Source organism: Heptranchias perlo, chromosome 9, assembly GCF_035084215.1.
Source record: "Heptranchias perlo isolate sHepPer1 chromosome 9, sHepPer1.hap1, whole genome shotgun sequence".
Lineage (NCBI taxonomy): Eukaryota > Metazoa > Chordata > Chondrichthyes > Hexanchiformes > Hexanchidae > Heptranchias > Heptranchias perlo.
The window spans coordinates 35,177,310-35,200,420 of record NC_090333.1 but is presented as its reverse complement, the minus strand read 5'-3'; the positions used below and the strand labels follow the sequence as shown (position 1 = coordinate 35,200,420).

The window sequence follows — 23,111 nt, the reverse complement described above, 5'->3', positions numbered from 1 at the left end:
CCCAGCTTTGCTAACTACATGTTTAAATAAAGAATGAAGCAAGCACAGCTTCCAATTTCCTCGAAATGATTCAATGCATTGTTTTCTGCCTGCACTCTGCATCTCATGACTGGAATTTCACATAGTTTAACATGAGCTTGAGCCACACTTGACAAAGCAACCGTCCATTTCTTCATATGGATGTTACGCAAAGCTCAGGGAAAGGGACACTTACTGCACAGACTGTAAATGTTGTGTGCCTGCAGCCGTGGCCTTGATTTTGTAGCATATTCACAATCTATGTAACGCTGCTTCAATTAATTTCTATTAAAACAGGAAACTGAATACCTCTGAATGAGTGGAAAGTTGAATGTAATGCTCCCTCACTTGCACATTGGTTTCTTTGGGTCAAATTAAAGCAAAAGCCTTTTGTTCAGTATAAACAGCAAACAATGAAGCAAATGAATGCAGACTTCACACAGACATGGGAAATGAGATAAAACATTTAAATAAATGGTCAATGAGCAGAGAGTGAGGCATTTGCAACAAGCAGGGATTGAAAGATTCGTCAGTAATCGATGGGAATGTGGTGTAACACACTCAGACAGCTGTAACATTCAAATTCATTTTTTAACAGCAATATGAAAGATGTATCCTGGTAGCAAAAATCTGCGGTATATTTTCCAACCGGCACTGTTACGGTACTTATACAAAGTTGTACTTTTTAGAGCGAGTGTTAACATATTTATTTTAAACTGATTGATGCCTGTATTAATAAAACACAGAGAGGAATTTAGTATAAATGCCTTAAGTGTTCCTATGGGGCCAGTGCTATTTGGAAGATATGCCCCTATATTGCATTTCGTCTCCTTAATTTTCAGCATATAATTAATTGGTACATTTCTTAATTATATAAGTTGACTATATTAAAGTGTTATCTTTGAGGTGCTTGCTATCGGCTACATATCTGAGATTCAGTATTGTTTGTTTCACTCTTTTTGGAGAAATCTACAATCAGATGCTTAAAGAGTTAACATCACCATCTAAACTCCATTCTTAAAAAGTTTATATCGTCTCCTGTTTTCCTCTCTAGTGACAAGCTAAAAATGTGCAACATCCCCAACAAGAGGACAACCAGCTCCCAGGCCTCTATTAATGCTAGCCTTGATGTGGAGATGCCGGTGATGGACTGGGGTTGACAATTGTAAACAATTTTACAACACCAAGTTATAGTCCAACAAATTTATTTTAAATTCCACAAGCTTTCGGAGGCTTCCTCCTTCCTCAGGTGAATGGTGTGGAAACATTTTTCCACACCATTCACCTGAGGAAGGAGGAAGCCTCCGAAAGCTTGTGGAATTTAAAATAAATTTGTTGGACTATAACTTGGTGTTGTAAAATTGTTTACATCTATTAATGCTGTTCTATAACCAGCACTAGAGGATACAGCTCAGAATTTCACTCTCTTTCAATTTTGCTCTCTTCTCTTGCAAAAATGCCTGCTTTTTTTATTTGTTCACAGGATGATGCTAGCAAGGCCACATTTATTATCGATCCCTGGTTCCCCTGAGAAGGTGGTGATGGGCCTTGTTCTTAAACTGCTGCATTACTTGTAGTGATGCCGCTTTCATTGTGGTGTTAGGTTGGCAATTCCAGGGTTTTGACAATGAAGGAACAGCGATATATGTCCGTCAGAAAGATGTGTGACTTGAAGGGGAATTAAAGATGAAGTTGTTCCCATTATATTGCTGCTCTTACATAAAAACAGTAAATGCTGGAAACACTCAGCAAGTCAGGCAGCATCCATGGAGAAAGAAACGAGTTAACGTTTCAGGTCAATGACCTTTCGTCAGCACTGGAAGAAGTGAAGATTAAACAGTTTTTAAGCAAGTACAGAGCCAGGGAAAGGGGTGGGCGGAGGAAGGGGAGGGGAGGAAAGAACAAAAGGGAAGGTGTTCGATAGAGTGGATGGCAGGAGTGATTAAATGACAAAAGGGATGACGGTGCAAGGCAAGGCGGGTGGTAATGGGACAAGAAACAAAAGATGGGTCTAGAGGCACTGTAAATGGCAACAGCAGAACCATTACCAGCACCTGCTGTCCCCAAAAATGGGTGCAGTGGTTATGATCTGAAGTTATTAAAATCAGCGTTGAATCCAGAAAGTTGTAAAGTGCATAATCGAAAGATGAGGTGCTGTTCCTCGAGTTTCCATTGAGTTTCACTGGAACAGTGTAAGAGGCCGAGGATAGAGAGGTCAGAGTGGGAATGGGACGGAGAATTAAAATGGCAAGCGACTGGATGATCAGGGTCACACTTGCGGACTAAGCAGAGGTGTTCAGCAAAGTAATCACCCAATCTGCGTTTGGTCTCCCCAGTGTAGAGGAGACCGCATCATGAGCAGTGAATAGAGTATACTAAGTTGAAAGAAGGACAAGTAAATGGCTATTTCATCTGGAAGGCGCGTTTGGGGCCCTGGACAGTGGAAGGGAGGAGGTGAAAGGGGAGGTGTTGCATCTCCTGCGGTTGCACGAGAATGTGCCATGGGAAGGAGAGTGGGTAATTGCTGCTCTTGTCCTTCTTGGTGCTAGATGTCGCAGGGTTAGGAGGTGCTATTGAAATGAGCTTGGTGAGTTAGTGCATACTGAAGCTACAGTGTGTCATTGGTGGATGGGGTGGATATTGAGTCCAGCGGCAGGGTTACCAATGGAGCAGACTGCTTTGACCTGGATGGTTTTGGGCTTCTGGAAGGTTGTTACACCCAATCAGGTCAGTATTCAGTCACCCTCCTTAATGGAGTCTTGTAGATGTTGGAGAAGCATTTAAGGGTGAGGAGGTTTTACATTTATCACTGAGTACCCAACCTTTCCCTTGCTCTGTTGCCGTGGTGTTGCTATGGCTGATTCAGTTAAGCTTTTGGTCAGTGGTGAACCCCAAAATGTGTATGATGGGGGACTAAGCAATCAGAGGAGTTGTGAATGAAACTGAACACTCTGGAATTATCAACAAACTACTCCATTCCTTGCCTTATAATGATCAGAGGAAGGTCATTGATGCAGCAGCTGGTGCATACTCAGTTGTATGTTGAGGACAACTGCAATCACCATCCATCTTACATTCAGCTCTTGTGTGCATATGTGGATCAAGGTTGTCTAACTTCTGGAGCTGTGTGCTTTTGGCGGAAGCCATGCTGAACATCATCAAGCAGGTTATTGGTGTGTAAGTGTCGCTTGATGGCACTGAAAATGACTTCTTCATCACTTTTATTATGATTAGGAGGAGGCTGATGAGGCAGTAATTGACCGGGTTAGATTTATCCTGCTTTTTATGGATAAAATAGACCTGGGCTGCAATAAAAAAGCAATTGCAAAGTCTCTGAAAGTGACTTTTTCTAATTTTCACAGTGATTACTTCAGCATTGAGAAGGTTAAGGGGAGATGTGATAGAGGTGCTCAAGGCTATGAACGGTTTTGAAAGAGCAAATAGGGAGAAACTGTTGCCAGCGGCAGAAGGGTCAGTAACCAGAGGACACAGATTTAAGGTGATTGACAAAAGACCCAGAGGTGACATGAGGAAACATTTTTTTACACAGCGAGTTGTAATGATCTGGAATGCACTGCCTGAAAGGGTGGTGGAAGCAGGTTCAATAGTAACTTTCAAAAGGGAATTAGATAAATACTTGAGGGGAAAAATTTACAGGGCTATGGGGAAAGAGCAGGGGAATGGGGCTAATTGAATAGCTCTGTCAAAGAGCCCAGCACAGGCACAATGGGCCGAATGCCCGCCTCCTGTGCTGTACCTGCTATGATACTATGATATCTGGTCTCCATATTATGAAAAGGATATAGAAGCATTGGAGAAGGTGCAAAAAAGATTCACAAGGATGATACCAGAACTGAGAGGATATACTTACCAGGAAAGGCTGAACAGGCTGGGGCTCTTTTCTCTAGAAAAGAGAAGGCTGAGGGGTGACCTGATAAAGGTCTTTAAGATCTTAAAAGGGTTTGATAGGGTAGACGTAGATAAAATGTTTCCACTTGTGGGGGAGTCCAAAACTAGAGGTCATAAATATAAGACAGTTGCTAATAAATCCAATAGGGAATTCAGGAAAAACTTCTTTACCCAGAGAGTGGTAAGAATGTGGAACTCTCTACCACAAGGAGTAGTTGAGGCGACTAGCATGGAAGCACTTAAGGGGAAGCTAGATAAACACATGAGGGAGAAAGGAATAGAAAGGTATGCTAATAGGGTTAGAAGAAGAGGGGTGGGAGGAGGCTCGTGTGGCGCATAAACGCCAACATAGACCAGTTGGGCCGAATGGCCTGTTTCTGTGCTGTAGACTTGCTGTAATTCAATATGTTTTTGAAATGTTTTTGTTTAATCAACAGAAAGGTAGAAATTAAAAGGAATGGTTTAAAGGTCATAATTTTTTGTAACCATTTGTTTTTTTGTAAATAAAGTTCTGATGGTGGCACTTGCTCCTTGTACTTTGTTGCTTTAGTGTGTTGACCCTGAGGTACTGAATACACAGGACCTGCTGAGTGTGTTCAGAAATAACACATATGGAACTGAGATTATTCAGATACTATCTTTGGAATCCTTTGTGAAATTTTCCATTTCAGTCAGGATTTCTGTAAACAAAGAATACCGGAGGTGAGAATGGTGTACACATTAATTGATTGTGAAGATGTTTCAGAGGGATGTGATAAGGCACCTTATAAATACAAGTCTTTCTTTCAATGCAGAAGGTGCTGGAGAGTAAGGCTGAAACATGCAGCACGATGTTGGACTAGACGGCCTGTTTTTTCAGTGATGTGCTCGTAAATTTCTAAATTGTAAAATGGAACCAAAAGTTATTTTTAAATAAAAGAACTTTATTTCTTGCCTATCAGGGGGAATTTTAACCCCGAAGGATGGGTGGTATCCGAGAAAATTCGTAGAGCACTGAGGCATCGTATTAGACCATCTGAGGCAGAGTTCAATTCAGGAGATTTGGTATATTATAAAAGAGAGGGTCATAGGGAATGGAAAGGCTCTGGTAAGGCAATAGGTCATGATGGTAAGACAGTAATTGTCCAACATGGCAATCAAACTGTTAGGGTTCATCCTTGTGATTAATTGGAATTAATTATTGAAATCTCAGACTCTGAGCAGTTGATAGAAGTAAACGAGGCATCTTGTGCCTCAGATGTTCATGATATTTTTGATGAGGATCCTGAGGAACAGATTGAGGTAGATCAAGGGCTGGACAGTGATAATGTCAGTAATCAAGAAACATGTGACAGAGCTATCACATCGACAGAACAAGTACCCAAAGTGGGTAGATGGGTGCCGTATGTTCCAGAAGGGACTAAAGAATGGAGGGATGCAACAATTTTGGAACATGTAGGCAAAGCTACTGGTAGGTTTAAATTTTGGTGGAACGTTCAGGATGATGGCCATGAAGCGAGGTCCATGGACAAGCAGAATGGGGTAAAAGAATGGAAAGTACGAAAGCTGAGTCCAAGTTTTTTTTTATTCGTTTACAGAATGTGGGCGTCGCTGGCGAGGCCAGCATTTATTGCCCATCCCTAATTGCCCTCGAGAAGGTGGTGGTGAGCCGCCTTCTTCAACCGCTGCAGTCCGTGTGGTGACGGTTCTCCCACAGTGCTGTTAGGAAGGGAGTTCCAGGATTTTGACCCAGCGACAATGAAGGAACGGCGATATATTTCCAAGTCGGGATGGTGTGTGACTTGGAGGGGAACGTGCAGGTGGTGTTGTTCCCATGCGCCTGCTGCTCTTGTCCTTCTAGGTGGTAGAGGTCGCGGGTTTGGGAGGTGCTGTCGAAGAAGCCTTGGCGAGTTGCTGCAGTGCATCCTGTGGATGGTACACACTGCAGCCACAGTGCGCTGGTGGTGAAGGGAGTGAATGTTTAGGGTGGTGGATGGGGTGCCAATCAAGCGGGCTGCTTTATCTTGGATGGTGTCGAGCTTCTTGAGTGTTGTTGGAGCTGCACTCATCCAGGCAAGTGGAGAGTATTCCATCACACTCCTGACTTGTGCCTTGTAAATGGTGGAAAGGCTTTGGGGAGTCAGGAGGTGAGTCACTCGCCGCAGAATACCCAGCCTCTGACCTGCTCTCGTAGCCACAGTATTTATATGGCTGGTCCAGTTAAGTTTCTGGTCAATGGTGACCCCCAGGATGTTGATGGTGGGGGATTCGGCGATGGTAATGCCGTTGAATGTCAAGGGGAGGTGGTTAGACTCTCTCTTGTTGGAGATGGTCATTGCCTGGCACTTATCTGGCGCGAATGTTACTTGCCACTTATGAGCCCAAGCCTGGATGTTGTCCAGGTCTTGCTGCATGCAGGCTCGGACTGTTTCATTATCTGAGGGGTTGCGAATGGAACTGAACACTGTGCAGTCATCAGCGAACATCCCCATTTCTGACCTTATGATGGAGGGAAGGTCATTGATGAAGCAGCTGAAGATGGTTGGGCCTAGGACACTGCCCTGAGGAACTCCTGCAGCAATGCCCTGGGGCTGAGATGATTGGCCTCCAACAACCACTACCATCATCCTTTGTGCTAGGTATGACTCCAGCCACTGGACAGTTTTCCCCCTGATTCCCATTGACTTCAATTTTAGTAGGGCTCCTTGGTGCCACACTCAGTCAAATGCTGCCTTGATGTCACCTCACCTCACCTCTGGAATTCAGCTCTTTTGTCCATGTTTGGACCAAGGCTGTAATGAGGTCTGGAGCCGAGTGGTCCTGGCGGAACCCAAACTGAGCATCGGTGAGCAGGTTATTGGTGAGTAAGTGCCGCTTGATAGCACTGTCGACGACACCTTCCATCACTTTGCTGATGATTGAGAGTAGACTGATGGGGCGGTAATTGGCCGGATTGGATTTGTCCTGCTTTTTGTGGACAGGACATACCTGGGCAATTTTCCACATTGTCGGGTAGATGCCAGTGTTGTAGCTGTACTGGAACAGCTTGGCTAGAGGTGCAGCTAGTTCTGGAGCACAAGTCTTCAGCACTACAGCTGGGATGTTGTCGGGGCCCATAGCCTTTGCTGTATCCAGTGCACTCAGCCGTTTCTTGATATCACGTGGAGTGAATCGAATTGGCCGAAGACTGGCTTCCGTGATGGTGGGGATATCGGGAGGAAGCTGAGATGGATCATCCACTCGGCACTTCTGGCTGAAGATGGTTGCAAACGCTTCAGCCTTGTCTTTTGCACTCATCTGCTGGACTCCGCCATCATTGAGAATGGGGATGTTTGCAGAGCCTCCTCCTCCTGTTAGTTGTTTAATTGTCCACCACCATTCACGACTGGATGTGGCAGGACTGCAGAGCTTTGATCTGATCCGTTGGTTGTGGAATCGCTTAGCTCTGTCCATAGCATGTTGCTTCCGCTGTTTAGCATGCATGTAGTCCTGAGTTGTAGCTTCACCAGGTTGGCACCTCATTTTTAGGTACGCCTGGTGCTGCTCCTGGCATGCTCTTCTATACTCCTCACTGAACCAGGGTTGATCCCCTGGCTTGTTGGTAATGGTAGAGTGAGGAATATGCCGGGCCATGAGGTTACAGATTGTGCTGGAATACAATTCTGCTGCTGCTGATGGCCCACAGCGCCTCATGGATGCCCAGTTTTGAGCTGCTAGATCTGTTCTGAATCTATCCCATTTAACACGGTGGTAGTGCCACACAACACGTTGGATGGTGTCCTCAGTGCGAAGACGGGACTTCATCTCCACGAGGACTGTGCGGTGGTCACTCCTACCAATACTGTCATGGACAGATGCATTTGCGACAGGTAGATTGGTGAGGACAAGGTCAAGTAAGTTTTTTCCTCGTGTTGGTTCGCTCACCACCTGCCGCAGGCCCAGTCTGGCAGCTATGTCCTTCAGGTCTCGGCCAGCTCGGTCAGTAGTGGTGCTACTGAGCCACTCTTGGTGATGGACATTGAAGTCCCCCACCCAGAGTACATTTTGTGCCCTTGCTACCCTCAGTGCTTCCTCCAAGTGGTGCTCAACATGGAGGAGGACTGATTCATCAGCTGAGGGAGGACGGTAGGTGGTAATCAGCAGGAGGTTTCCTTGCCCATGTTTGACCTGATGCCATGAGATTTCATGGGGTCCAGAGTCAATGTTGAGCACTCCCAGGGCCACTCCCTCCTGACTGTATATCACTGTACTGCCACCTCTGGTGGGTCTGTCCTGCCGGTGGGACAGGACATACCCAGGGATGGTGATGGAAGAGTCTGGGACGTTGGCTGAAAGATATGATTCTGTGAGTATGGCTATGTCAGGCTGTTGCTTGACTAGTCTGTGGGACAGCTCTCCCAATTTTGGCACAAGTCCCCAGATGTTAGTAAGGAGGACCTTGCAGGGTCGACTGGGCTTGGTGTTTTGCCGTTGTCATGTCCGGTGCCTCGTGGTCCGATGCCGGGTGGTCCGTCCGGTTTTATTCTTATTATGACTTTTCGTAGCGAGATTTTACAACTGAGTGGCTTGCTTGGCCATTTCAGAGGGCGATTAAGAATCAACCACATTGCTGTGGGTCTGGAGTCACATCGCGGCCAGACCGGGTGAGGACGGCAGGTTTCCTTCCCTGAAGGGCATTAGTGAACCAGATGGGTTTTTACGACAATCCGGTAGTTTCATGGCCATCATTACTGATACTGGTATTTTAATTCCAGATTTTTTTATTTAATTAATTAAATTTTAATTAATTAATTGTATTTAAATTTGCCAGCTGCCATGGCAGGATTTGAACTCATGACTCTGGATTTTAGTCTAGGCCTCTGGATTACTAGCCCAGTAACATAACCACTATGCTACTGTACCCGTTTAGGAAGTCTGGAAGTGAATCTCTCTCATGTCAGAAAATGATCACAAATTAGAGATGAAAGATGGAGATCTCGCAGTGGTCATCCCTGCAGACATAGAAGTGGAAGTAAAGGATGTAGCTTGACTAGACCAGACAATGAAAGAAAGACCACAGAACAGTCACAAAACAGAACTAGAAGCAGAAGACCTCATGATTGTGAATTTTTGGTGGCTGCCAGTAAACTTGAGGATGAATGAATGAGAGGCAAAACAAAAGGAGTTAGATAGTTGGAAAAAATTGGAGTTTATTCTGAGGTCACAGGTAAGAGTCAACCAGCTTTGTCACATAAATGGGTTTGTACTCATAAAGCCCCAGCAGATGGGACTCATAAGGCTAAAGCGAGGTTGGGAGCTAGGGGTTTTGAAGAGAAACTGGGTGATACAGATGTTCAAGTAGATCTTCCCACTGCCGGAAAGGTAATCTTAAAAATCTCTTTGGCTCTTTTGGCAACATTTTCATGGGAGTTTAGGTCAATTGACATAAAAGCTGCATTTCTGCAGGGCGATACTTTTCAGAGAGAAGTGTTTCTGAAACCACCTAAAGAGGCAGCAAATGCGGAAGGAAAACTATGGAAACTAAACAAATGAGTCTATGGCCTGAATGATGCTTCCAGGATATGGTATTTTTCGGTGAGAACTGTTTTGCTGAAAATATGTTGTGTTCAATGAAAAGCAGATCCCACAATGTTTTATTGATACCATAACGGAAAACTTTCAGGCATTTTCATGATGCATGTTGATGATTCCTTATGGGTGATGCTGCGGAATTTGAAAATTCATCATTTATAAGATTAGAGTAGAATTTAAAATTGGGAGTCAGGCCTGTGGGATTTGTAAATATATTGGTTTAGATATTAAACAGAGTGGGTCTGGTAAAACTTTAAATCAACAGTCCTATTTAGAGAGTGTTACTCCCGTCCCAGTGAATCGTACTAGGTCATCACAGAAAGGTGATGTTATATCTAAAGAAGAGACAGAGCAATTATGAAGCTAGATTGGTCAGTTGAACTGGTTGTGCACTCAGACTAGATCAGATGCCAGTTTTGATGTGTTGGAGGGAATGTTTTAGGGGCAAATAAAACATTACAAATATTAAATATAGATTACTGTATACTTAAGTTCTCATACTTAGGTGACCCAAAGAAAATGAAGTTAGTTATCTTTAGCGATGCTTCACAGGCTAATCTTCCTGATGGGTGTTCTAGTGCAGCTGGTTTCATAGTGTTTCTTATGGGTGAGAATGGGAAATGTTGTCCTTTAGCTCGGGAAGCTAAAAATTAAAAAGGGTTGTTAAAAGTACTCTCTCGCTCTGGCTGCTGAAACTCTGGCTCTTGTCGATACAGGGGATATGGGATTCTTTTGGCAAATATTTTGACTGACATCCTGTACAATGGAAGTACTGAAGATAGTATACCCATTGAATGTTATGCAGACAATCTAATCTAATGTACACTCTACAAAAGATGTGAGTGATAAAAGATTATGGATTGACCTTGCTGGCTTGAAACAAATGCTGGAGGGAAAGGAAATCTCTAAAATTAAATGGGTGGTTTCAAGCCATCGACTGTCAGATTGTTTTACTAAAAGAAATAACATGTACAATGAAATTATTAGGGGTCCTGAAGAAGGGTCGCCTCACAATGTAATGCTTTGAATAGTATAAGTTGTTCAGAGTATGGAAGTTTCTGTTTTTTGAAATTTTGGTTTGTATTCTATGTATAAAGTTTATTTTTTTTATTTAAAGAGAGAGAAGGGAACCTGTTAATTGTATCATGTGATTTATATCAATTAGTGTTAATTGTATTCAGGTGGCATGTGTCAATTGGGGTCTGTCTTGTATTCTTTTTATATGTTCAAAATACCTTTTATACTCTTTTATATAGTATATGAGTTATATGAATAATTTGAGACATGACCTGTGGTAAGTGTAGCATGCCTGGAAGGGAAAAGGTGACTTTGGACCTATGATGGTAAATTTTTACCAGGAGCCGGGAAGAGGGCGGGCGGAGGGAATTCCTGACAGAAAAGCCGGAAGTCCTTATGATTTTGATGTAAGGATATCTTTTAATTTTTTTTTGTAGATTTCCCGCCCGACAAGCCAGCCAGATTGACAGGCTGGCTGCCAGTCGGACGGGAGAAGAGCCAGGGAGCAGATGCCAGCAGGTAAGTCTTAGATGGGTGTGGGGTCGAGGGTCATAGGGGGGTCGGGGGTCATTGTGGGGTCGGGGATTATGGAGGGAGGGTGGTCAATCACATGTGTGGAATCGTAGCAGGTGAGCTTGATCGGCCTGGAGGAAACACTCCTGCTCCTCCTGGCCCACAAGCAGTGCTATAAAGACAATTACCTGCTGAGCTGGGCCTTCTTGCCTCCTTTTACATGGCGTGAAGCAGAAGGTCTGGGAATCCCGGCCCCCAGGAGCTAAAAATAAAAAAGCTGTCAGAATGGAGGCCCACTGACCCACCCGCCTCCTGAGGGCAGGTTGGTCACCCGCCCCTCGACCCGCCTCTGTAAAAACTGGAAGTGGGCAGGTTGGAGATGAGTTGGGGTTGGGTTTTAGTTTTTTACAATTTTTACCTTCCCTTCGCCCCTAACCCACCCCATCGTGGGGTTAAAATTTACCCCATGGTTCCCAAAGCTCTCCACCACTATGATTTTCTGCATGTCATTTCTGGGCCTGTTGTAGACTAATTGATAGAGATTGATCACTATGATTTGTCAGCAACTCCATTTTCATTGTATCATGCGACTACCAGGACGGTTGAAGGTGAACTAGATGCACCTTGGTCTCTTTTCGTCCAGCAATTCCTATGTTCCTATGTTTTCAATTAATTTTCAGCAACAACAAAACAAAGCTGTGAATTAAAACCATGTTTCTATCTCATTATGCTGCCCTCTGACAACGTTTGGGCATCCCAAAAGGTAGAAAACCTATTGGAAGTGGGAATGGTATAACATATTGGAGTAACATAATAACGGACAACTGCATAACAACATACCTTTCCGATCATTGAAACCTTTCAAAAACATATTACGAGTGTTTATGCCAGACTCCATGAGCACCATGATCCCATTAGATCCAGAGAGAGCACAATGAAACTGAGAAATGCTGTACTAGGAAAAGCAAAGAATACTTTTCAAAACACACAAGCACTCACTATTAGAATGTCATGACAGTTGTATTTGTTTTGGAAGGGGGTCGGAGGCAGCAAAGAGTGATGTGTCTGACTAGTGTGTTGCACATTGTAAATTGGCCCATGTGGTGTTTTCAGCTTGTAATATTATTTTAAATATTATATAAATGCTGTAAATATTAAGTACATTCCACGTTGAATTCATTCAAATTCATCTGAGAAATATATCAATTTTGACAATCTGCCGTGAATGATTTCCTGTAGAAGCACAGACGGCCTGAGAGAGTCACTGGAATTCAGTCTCTCAAGTGCTTGTAAGAGGTTCTTGTATGTTATTGTGCCCTGTAAGTAGGTCGTTAGCATTTGGAACTGAGCAGAGGATTTAATTAGCTGAGATTAGAGATGTTATTAATTTTCCTTTGGGCTATAATCAGCTAATTAGTTCTGTGTTGCTGTTGTTGTCCACTGAAATGAAAGGTATTTTGAACAGCTGTGAGGTGTATAAAAGATGCTGTGCTGGAAATTCCATTTTCATTTAATGTTTGAGGCCAACATCATAATTCATGAGTAACACAGTGGTAAGTTGTTTATTAAAGTTTCCCCTACAAGTTAGATAGCTGTGCCATTTAACGTTTCCTGTTGTGATTAACTTCTCCATTGAAATAGGCTTCTATTCCAAAATATAAACATTTACCACAGTTGTGTTTTTTTTTCACATTCTGCCCTTCTGAGCACTTTGAGCACAAACTGCGGGGGTGTGAAGTGCACAGAGCAGCATTGCTAATTTAAGTAACTTCATGCAGAATTTAAAGGGGCATTGTTCAGTTCTTATTGAGAAGCCTAGGTGAAGAGCCAAGGCACATAGTGCAGGACATCATCAAGGCTGAAAAGATTAGCAGAGACGATGAGATAAATCAGGAAGTTGTGATTAGGAGAGGCCAAGCATGAGTTTTAAAAGCTTGGATGCCTGAGGGAGATGAGAGGGTCGATTTTTAACATTTGCCACCCATGCATAAAACTGACGTTGCTGATAGGCCGCCCGTTATAGAAACCATTGAAATCAATGCAAATGAAAATTAGACAGTTTCTATGATGGGAGGCCGATTGGCTACTCCAGTTTTACACAAGGGCGGCAAGTTGAAAATCTTCCCAGGGAGCTTTGAGGTCTGAGAAAGAATGCATTCTATTAATGAATTAAAATTAGAGAGGATAGTGACAGTAGCATTCAGGTAGACCTCGAGCATTCCTGGAACAGCCTGCTCGGAAAACTTCATTTTGCAGCTGCCGTATTGGCCATCGTGAAAGATTGCACTGAGGCAGATGTGATTTCTGTAACAGCATGAACTATTGCAATATAGGTTCCAACAGGGGAATTTTAATTTTATCTTTATGTATTTTACCTTTTTAATGCCAGTGTTTTGACTGACACAATTGTATCATTGGGCATACCATTTTAACAGGTTTCAAAATAAAAATGCAAATCGTTGCCACTTTGCATACACAACAACATTCACTCCATTTCAAAAAGTAATTAATTGGTTGTGTATTGCTTCCGGACATCTTAAGGATGTGATAAGGCACTATATAAATACAAGTTATTTGTTTGTTTATCTGAACACTCATTTAATGTACATCAGGCTTCCAATTCATGTGGGATATCACAAAAAAACAACTTTTGTTGGATCACAGAGGAAATCACCGAAAGACAAGATCCAAATATGCATAAAGGTTTTTTTTATGGCAGTATTAAAATCGCAAGATGGGCTTTATGGTAAAGGACATGGTTCAGATTATTGAACTCCAAGTTTCATACTTAATTATTTTATATAAAAATCTATATTGAATTATAATTCTAAATGTTATAAAGGGCACGTTTAGTGGTGTGATTCAGTCCTTCCCTTGTTGCAAGTCAATAACTGGGTAGTTCATTGGGAGATATGCCATTTGCGATTTGTCAGTGTAACTTACTCGCCTGCAATGCTATGAAGCATTGTTGGCCAGTGTTTGCCTTCTGCACAAGATGGACTTTTCAGAGTTATATTAACAAAAAGCAAAATACTGCAAATCCGACACTTCATCTGTGAACAATCTGTACAAACTGCACCATAGTGGCTAGTTATCAAGTACAATTCTGACTGTTTATTTCTAAATTGATACATTCTGTTACTATGTGTTAGTGGGTCTTTTTTGGCTTGGGAGTACAGGCTTGTTTTATGAATGTACTTTCTTTGCTTAAAAAAATGACATTTTGTGTAAACTATTTGATTTCTTGTGGAATTGCATTTGGGGAGTCAAGACTAAATGCAGTCTTCAAGTTAAGGAGGTTTAGAGGGTGAAAATAATTGGACCAGGGCTGAGCTAAGACTGAGAGGATAGGAGTCAAGAATAGGGCAGAGGGGGAAGATATAGCGGAGCGGGAAGTTGGAGTGGGGTAGGGCGGGAAGAGGAAGGCGGAGTGGGCTGGGACAGGAAGAGGAAGAGGAGGGTAGTGTGGAGTGGGACAGGAAGGGGAAGGTGGAGAGGGGTGGGACAGGAAGGGGAAGGTGGAGAGGGGTGGGACAGGAAGGGGAAGGTGGAGAGGGGTGGGACAGGAAGGGGAAGGTGGAGAGGGGTGGGACAGGAAGGGGAAGGTGGAGAGGGGTGGGGAAAGATAAAGGCTGACGGAATGGTGAACGAGCAAGTAGAGTAGTGTTGGAGGGGGAGGGTTTAGGGAGAGGCCAGAGAAGGAGGGTTAGACATCTGGGGAGGGTGGAGAGAATTGAAGTTCGCCAGAGGATGTCAGTGGGGTTGGAGGCTAAAAGAGGCAGCTGCATTGTTGGAGCCAGTGACACAAGTACTGGAAGAAGAGGGGAAACAGGGGAGTGCAGAGGGGATAGGGAATGGATAGGTTATATTTTGGAGGAATTTTAGAAAATATGACTATGATTAAAACAATTCTAATAACTATCTGTGAAGAAGTTCCCACTTCCTTCAGTTTGTGAGGCTTGATTTGAGCAGAATTGCCACTGTTATATGAAATGCTTTAAATTAAACAGATGACATTTTTTAGTGTCTTTAATCTGTTTTTTGATCCCATTGAAACAACAGAAGAGTAATTTGTGTTGTCCCTCACGTGGTGTGGTGCTAGTGAAAAGATTTTTTTTCTCAAAGGACCTTAGTTTTAATGTTCCTAAATCCAACCTCTAACAATCACTAACAAAACCGGAAAATGCTGGAAACGCTCAGCAGGTCAATCTGCGTCTGTGGTGAGAACAGAGGAGTTAATATTTCAGGTGCCGACCTTTATCAGTTCTAATGAAGGATTAGATATAAAACGTTCTGTTCTCTCCACAGATGCTGATTGACCTTTGGAGTGTTTCTAGCATTTTCAATATTTATTTCAGATTTTCAGCACTTGCAGTTTTTTGTTTTTTATTTCATTGACAATCATTGGCAGGCCTACTATTAGTATCTGTTAAGAAGGTCATTGCACCTATTTTAGGAGTAGTCATTCTACCTCTTCCCCCTTTTACGTCTTTTTTTCTAAGCACTGATCTTAATGCGCAACTAATAAGTCTCACTAAACCGTCACGTGGTAGTAGTTTGCACATTAGAGAATAGATCTCCAATAAAAGGTATCATTGGCCCTGTTAATTTTTCTTTGAAATTCTCTCTCTGTTTCAGACATTTCAACTCACCCTCATTTTAAGATGGCATCCTTATTTTTGAACAAACGTGTATTTTTAAAAATTCATAAGTTCTTATTAGTTCACTTTTCTCCTCTTCTTTGGCAGTCCCTCAGGGTCGAGGATGACTTGCTTCCACTCCGGGAGGGTGGGTTCTCCTAGTGATCGCCTGCCATTGTGGAGCTCAGAGTAGAGCACTTGTTTAGGGAATCTTGTGTCGGGCATGAGGACAATGTGGCCCGCCCATCACAGCTGGTTGAGCGTGACCAGTGCCTTGATACTGGGGATGTTAGCCTGGGAGGGAACACTCACATTGGTACACCTATCCTGCCAGTGGATTTGCAGGATTTTGCGGAGGCAACATACATCAAACATATAAATGAAGGTTTGTGACAACTCAAAGCTTCTGGGCTGAAAGCAGTTCCTGAATCACCAGCAAAAATGACTACAGCTCATACCATCAACATTTTGCCAAGCCTTCACACACACAATTTTCTTCAGGTTGGAAGATCTGCTCGTCAATGGTCCTTGGAGTGAAAGGGCACACTAGAGGCCTGCTTCCAAGCCTCAGCCAATGTTAATTTTACACAGGAGCAGGAGTAGGCCCCTCAGCCCCTCGAGCCTGTTCTGCCATTCAGTTAGATCATGGCTGATCTGTACCTCAACTCCATTTATTCTTTCAAAAGCAAAATACTGCAGATGCTGGGAATCTGAAATAAAAACAGAAAATGCTGGAGAAGCTCAGCAAGTCAGGCAGCATCTGTGGAGAAAGAAACAGAGTTAATGTTTCAGGTCGAAGACCTTTCATCAGAACTTTCGTCCATTTACACTTTGATCCATATCTCTTGGTACCTCTACCTAATAAAAAAATAACTGTCGATCTCAGTCTTGAAAACTTCAATTGACCCAGTATCCACAGCCTTTTGAGGGAGAGAGTTCCTGATTTCCACTACCCTTTGTGTGAAAAAATGGTTCCTAATTTCTCTCATGAATGGCCAAACTCTAATATTAAGATGTGCCCCCTTGTTCTGGATCCCCCCTCCACACACCATAGGAAATGGTTTCTCTGTATCTACCCCATCAAATCCTTTTATCTTTTTAAACACCCCAATAGATCACCCCTCATTCTTCTAAACTCAAGGGAATACAAGTCAAATCTATGTAGCTTGTCCTCATAATTTAACCCAATGAGCCCCGGTATCATTCTGGTGAATCTGCACTGTACCCACTCCAAGGCCAATATATCGTTCCTAAGGATAATTTTGTGTCACACGCAGATGGTAAATATGAAAAATATACCAAGGGTAGCTTGCACTACTTTTTAAAACCTCCTTGTGAGGAAAGCATTAAAGAAATTGGGAGCTCTCCTTGTGAAAAATTATGAAAATAAACTCACGCCTGCCTACAGCATGGCCCAGTACCCTAAGTTGCCTTAATGGCACTTTAACCCTTTTAAGCTCTCAGTTCTCAAAATAGACTTACGTTTAACACCTACAAAATATTTCTGTATATTTATAAAAGTTGTTTAAGTAATAAATAAACTCATTAGCTTGGCTCAAACCCACCACCTCTGGGTCACAAGGTTGTGGGTTTGAGCCACACCAGGACTTGAGTACATAACCTGGGCTGACACTTCACTGCTGTATTGAGGGAGTGCTACATTGTTGAAGGTGCCGACTGTTGGAAATATGTTATTATTAATGCTACCAAGGGTTGTTAATTCTTCTTAATAATAACTTCCATGATGATTCGGGCCCGAGTGTGACTGAACATGCATACTTTATTATAGACACAAGAACAAAGTTCTAATGCAGTTATACCAAACAACAAGTATTTATATAACAATGTTCTAATACAGTTATATCAAATAAACAAGGATGCTACAACCTGTCCCTAGTGTTAATTGTATCGGTGATTTATATCAATTAGTGTAAATTGTATTCAGGTGGTGCATATCAATTGGGAACGCTCTTGTATCCATTTATAAGAGAGCTGATGTAGGGTGTGGTGGTGGTAATGTGGATCTCTGTGAATAAAGGCTTGGAAGCAACTGAAGACTAGGCTCTAGTGTTCTATCCTTCACCACCTGGTTATCCAATTTGTAGCACCTAGGAAATTTCAGGGTGATCAGACCTGGCTCGTACAGTGTGTGGACCTCCGCCGTCCTGAGAAACTGCTTCAGAGTTTTTGTGGGACAGTGCCTCAGTTTTTATATCTTTCTAAAGCATATTTGCTTCTAGCATCTTAATGACATTAGTCCCATGATGTCATCTGTCCTAGATATCTTTTCCCCAGGGTGCCCATTGTTCCAGACATCTTTTGGATATCCATTCTATGGTGTATTCTCAGAAGCAAATTACTGCGGATGCCGGAAATCTGAAATAAATACAGAAAATGCTGGAAATACTCAGCAAGTCAGGCAGCATCTGTGGGGACAGAAACAGAGTTAACATTTCAGGTTGAGGACCTTTTGTTAGAACTGAAACGTTAACTCTGTTTCTTTCCCCAGAGATACTGCCTGACTATGATGTTAACTGCTTGTCTGAACCTATTCTATGGGGTTAACTGTTGTCAGTTCTATCGAGCTTATGGGGGAGGGACATGTCCTTATCTTTCTGTTATTTGGATTGTTCAGATGCAGACATTTAAGATGTCTCATCCTGTGTATGCCAATCACAAAGGTTATCTAATTATCTGCAATTAACATAACAGGATGTGACCAGGTCCTGAGACTTTGATTGTGCCTTGGGACTTCTTGTTATCTGTTTCTGACAATTGGTCTTCAATGTGTCTGTTTTGCGCTTTTATTGTCTCTGCAATATTCCCAATCGCTTTGCCTGATGTCAGACATATGATTTCCTGTGGAATGTTGGCTCCCTTTGTATTCTCACAGACGCAAGGTCTGCACTTCGCTTTTTAGCCAAACACCTGAAGCTTTGCATGATGGGATACATGATTATGATTTGGTCTAGAAATTGTATTTCTTACACTGTCTTTCAAAGGACACTTGAAACCAAGGTACTATCCTTGGCTCAGGCAGGTATTAAAGATCCCATGGTGCTATTTAAAGAAGAGCAGGGGATTCTCCTGTTGTCCAAAATGTTCCTCCCTCAATCAATACCAGCTTCAAAGAAACAGATTGGCTAGTCATCTCATGGCTGTTTGTGTAATTTTGCTTGTGTAGATTGGCTGGTGTGTTTTCCGACAAAATAGACATTGCATTTAGAAAATTTGTAAAGCACTTCGAAAAGATTTGATATGAAATGCAAGTATCTTTTATATACGCTGGAGCAGATGGTGGAGGGTAGGCCATTTTACCAGAGGCTGGTCTGGTCTCTGTTACTGGCTACAGAACGCACATAATATTGAAGAAAGAATATTTCTTTAATGAAGAGACCAACCGTATACTTTACCTTTTTAAATGTGGTTTTACCACAGGCTATGACTGACAAACCACAAGGACCAGTGGGTGTAATACAACTTGCATGGATGTCCTCAATTCTGGTCATCTCCATCCACAGTGAAATGTAAAAGAACTCATTTGAATGTAGGATTTCTGCTTGACTAATTAACTACAGATTAGAACTGCAAATTGTGGCATGAATTCGCCACTGGAGGATCGGGGAACACAGCGGTATAACTTAGGGCGTTCGTCACCAATATCTCCATAGCAGCCCATCGCTTTGTGTCTTAAACGGTGGTACTGATTGTGTGCTGTTTTTTTCATTCTAATTTCCGGCAGTTTGTACTGAAACTATCGAACAACAAGGAGCTCCTCAAGAGGGAGCTTTGTTTTGCACTGGTTGGAATTATGTTCATTGAATAGAGTGCTCAATTATTCACTTCAATAATCTAAACCGTTACACAGCTCTGCAACAATCCAGTGTCTTCAATTCACTTAAGAGTGAGGCTCACACAGCATAGTGCAAACCAATATGTTTGTGTCTAGATTGAAAATGCCCTCCAGCATCTTATTACTGTAAAGCTTCTAAGGCCTAATTGAGTGCTGAAGGATTTACAGCTTGTTAGAAGAGATCCGGCAGGATTTCTTCAAAGGCCTTCTAAGAATCCTACAGGACAGTGTAGAATATGTCTATAATTTCCTGGAGGATAGTTTGTAAGGCATTAACATAATCCTTATTTTGATCCTTATGTGCTTAGCTAGGTTATATCAAATGAATTTCTTGTTTTCTAGGGCACACAGTTAAATGGTATAAACCACACGTTCATGTTTTTAATACCTTCTATTCCAGTTTAACAGTTTGTACACTTAAACAAAACCAGAACACCACAGATGCTGGAAATCCGAAATAAAAACAGAAAATGCTGGAAACACTCAGCAGTTCAGGCAGCATCTGAGTGAAACAGAGTTAATGTTTTAGGTCGATGATCTTTCGTCAGAACTGGAAGAAGTTAGAGATTTAAGTTTATAAGCAAATACAAAGCCAGGGAAAGAAGATGGGGAGAGGAGGAGGGGAGGAAAGAACAAAAGGGAAGGTCTGTGATTGGTGAGGGCAGGACTCATTAATGACAAAAGGGATAGTGCAAGGCAAGGAGGGTGATAATGGGACCACCATTGAGACTGGAAGGTTGTAAAGTGCCTAATAGAAAGATGAGGTGCTGTTCCTCAAGCTTCCGTTCAGCTTCAGTGGAACAGTGGAGGAGGCCGAGGTCAGAGTGGGAGTGGGACAGAGGATTAAAATGGCAAGTGACCGGAGGCTCAGAGTCATGCTTGCATACTGAGCGGGGGTGTTCAGCAAAGCGATCACCCAATCTGCGTTTAGTCTCCCTAATGTAGAGGGGAGTGCATTGTGAGCAGTATGCTAAATTGAAAGAAGTACAAGTACAAGTAAATCACTGTTTCACCTGGAAGGAGTGTTTGGGATGGTGGGAAGGGAGGAGGAGAAAGGGCAGATGTTGCATCTCCTGCGGTTGCACGGGAAGATGCCGTGGGAAGGAGAGCAGGTGTTGGGGGTGATGGAAGAGTGGACCAGGGTGTCGCGGAGGGAATGGTCCCTTCGGAATGCCGAAAGGGGAGGGGAGGGGAAGATGTGTTTGGTGGTGGCATCGTGCTGGAGGTGGTGGAAATTGCGGAGGTTGATCGTTGAATGTGGATGCTGGCGGGGTGGAAGGTGAGGACAAGGGGGATCCTATTGTGATTCTGGGAGGGAGAGGAACGGATGAGGGCAGATGTGCGGGAAATGGGGCGGACACAGTCGAGGGCCCTGTCAAACATAGTGGAGGGGAATCCTTGGTTGAGGAGAAAGGAAGACATATCAGAAGCACTGGTGTAGCAGGTGGCATCGTCAGAACAGATGCGATGGAGATGGAGAAACTGGGAGAATGGTATAGACTCCTTACAGCAAGCTGGGTGGGAGGAAGTGAAATCCAGGTAGCTGTGGGAGTCAATGGGCTTATAGTAGATATTGGTGAACAGCCTATCCCCAGAAATGGAGATAGAGAAGTCGAGGAAGGGAAGGGAAAAGTCAGAGATGGACCATGTGAAAGTGAGGGAGGGGGGGATGGAAATTGGAAGCAAAGTTGATGAAATTTTCCAGTTCATACTGTTATACAGCTTGCATTTTTAAAACTGAAATGTATTTGGGGTATTGGCTCATACACAGGTACAGCTTAAAGACTGGCTGGACTTTTCAGGACCCTTAAGTATTGTTGGGGAGGGGAAGGCTTAATTTATTTTTCATGCGTTTTTTGGCACTCCCAAATTAGCACTCCTCAAAGCGAAGCACAAATTATCCTCCTCGTGCAAAAAAACTTTGATCTCCTGTGCAAGATTATTGGAAACAATTTCCTTCAGTGCAGTTGTGTTTCTTCACAAGGTTTGCGTGTGCAATGTAAATGTTTGTCCCATTCACGTGCACCATTGTAAGTGTGCTTTAGGGACAACTATGGCTGATTTTTTTTTCATCTGCTTTCGACTTGCAACTACATCAACTGTTATATGCGCTGGGTATTGGATATAGAATCATAGAATGGTTACAACATAGAAGGAGGCCATTCGGCCTATCAAGCACTTGCCGGCTCTTTGTAAGAGCAATCCAGTTAGTCCCGTAGCCCTGCAATTTTTTTCCCTTCAAGAATTTATCCAATTCCTTTTCGAAAGCAACGATTAAATCTGCTTCCACCACCCTTTCAGGCAGCGCTTCCAGATCATAACTACTCGCTGCGTAAACAAGGTTTCCTCATGTCGCCTTTAGTTCTTTTGCCACTCACCTTAAATCTGTGTCCTCTGGTTCTCGACCCTTCTGCCAATGGGAACAGTTTTTCTTTATTTACTTTATCTAACCCTTCATAATTTTGAATACTTCTAGCAAATCTCCTCTCAACCTACTCTGCTCTAAAGAGAACAACCCCAGCTCCTCCAGTCTATCCACGTAACTGAAGATCCTCATCCCTGGGACTGTTCTAGTAAATATTTTCTGCGCCCTCTCTAAGGCTTTCACATCCTTCTTAAAGTGCAGTGCCCAGAATTGGATACAATATTCCCTCTGTGGCCGAACCAGTGTTTTATAAAGGTTCAACATAATTTCCTTGCTTTTGTATTCTATGCCTCTATTTATAAAGTCCAGGATTCCATTTCCTTTTTAACTGCTTTCTCAACCTGCCCTACCACCTTCAAAGATTTGTGCACATATACCCTCAGATCTTTCTGTTCCTGTATCCCTTTAGAATTGTACCATTTAGTTTATATTGCCTCTCTTCATTCTTCCTGCCAAAATGTAACACTTTGCTCTTCTCTGCCTTAAATTTAATTTGCCATATGTCCGCTCATTCCACCAGCCTGTCTATGTCCTCTTGAAGTCTATTATTATCCTCCTCACTGTTTACTACACTTCCAAGTTTTATATCATCTGCAAATTTTGAAATTGTGCCCTGTACACCCAAATCATTGATATATATTAAAAAAAGCAGTGATCCTAGTACGGACCTCTGGGAACACCACTTTATACCTTCCTCCAGTCCGAAAAACAACCGTTCACCACTATTCTATTTTCTGTCACTCAGCCAATTTCATATCCATGCTGGCACTGCCCCTTTTATTCCATGGGCTTCAATTTTGCTGACAAGCCTATTATGTGGCACTTTATCAAACTCCTTTTAAAAGTCCATATACAAAACATTAACAGCATAGCCTTCATCAATAATTGGTAAAATGTCCCCATGTATTTTTGGCTCACACAACAAACTGTATTCATAAACCAACAGCAGATTAAAGGCTGCATTGAGCAATAAACTGAAGCAAATAATACAAAAATTGCATCATAAAACTTCCTGAGGTGAATTCATTCTTCGCTGCTCAGAGCTGAAAAAGGCTAATTACGAGTCTCATTTTCATGTTAAATTTGATGTAATATTAAAATTCTCTCTTGCCCTGGCGCTCCTTCATAAAACATGGGTGCAAATTAATGTTACTTCCCTATAAATTTACTTCTCTAATACCATCAG

General features: G+C 42.7%; 1 protein-coding gene across 2 annotated transcripts in view; it reads left to right on the top strand.

The window, feature by feature from the left end:
• Window positions 1–23,111, top strand: part of pik3r3b (phosphoinositide-3-kinase, regulatory subunit 3b (gamma)) — a 542,585-nt gene that overhangs the window by 73,320 nt on the left and 446,154 nt on the right. The window contains exon 1 of one of the 2 annotated variants that reach the window (XM_067990166.1): window positions 10,999–11,013. The exons of the other annotated variant lie outside the window; for it this stretch is intronic. Within the exon in view, the coding sequence (XP_067846267.1) occupies window positions 11,004–11,013 (10 nt within the window). The 5' untranslated portion in view covers window positions 10,999–11,003. Of the gene's footprint in view, window positions 1–10,998; window positions 11,014–23,111 lie in introns of those variants that run through there. 2 annotated transcript variants of the gene reach the window in all.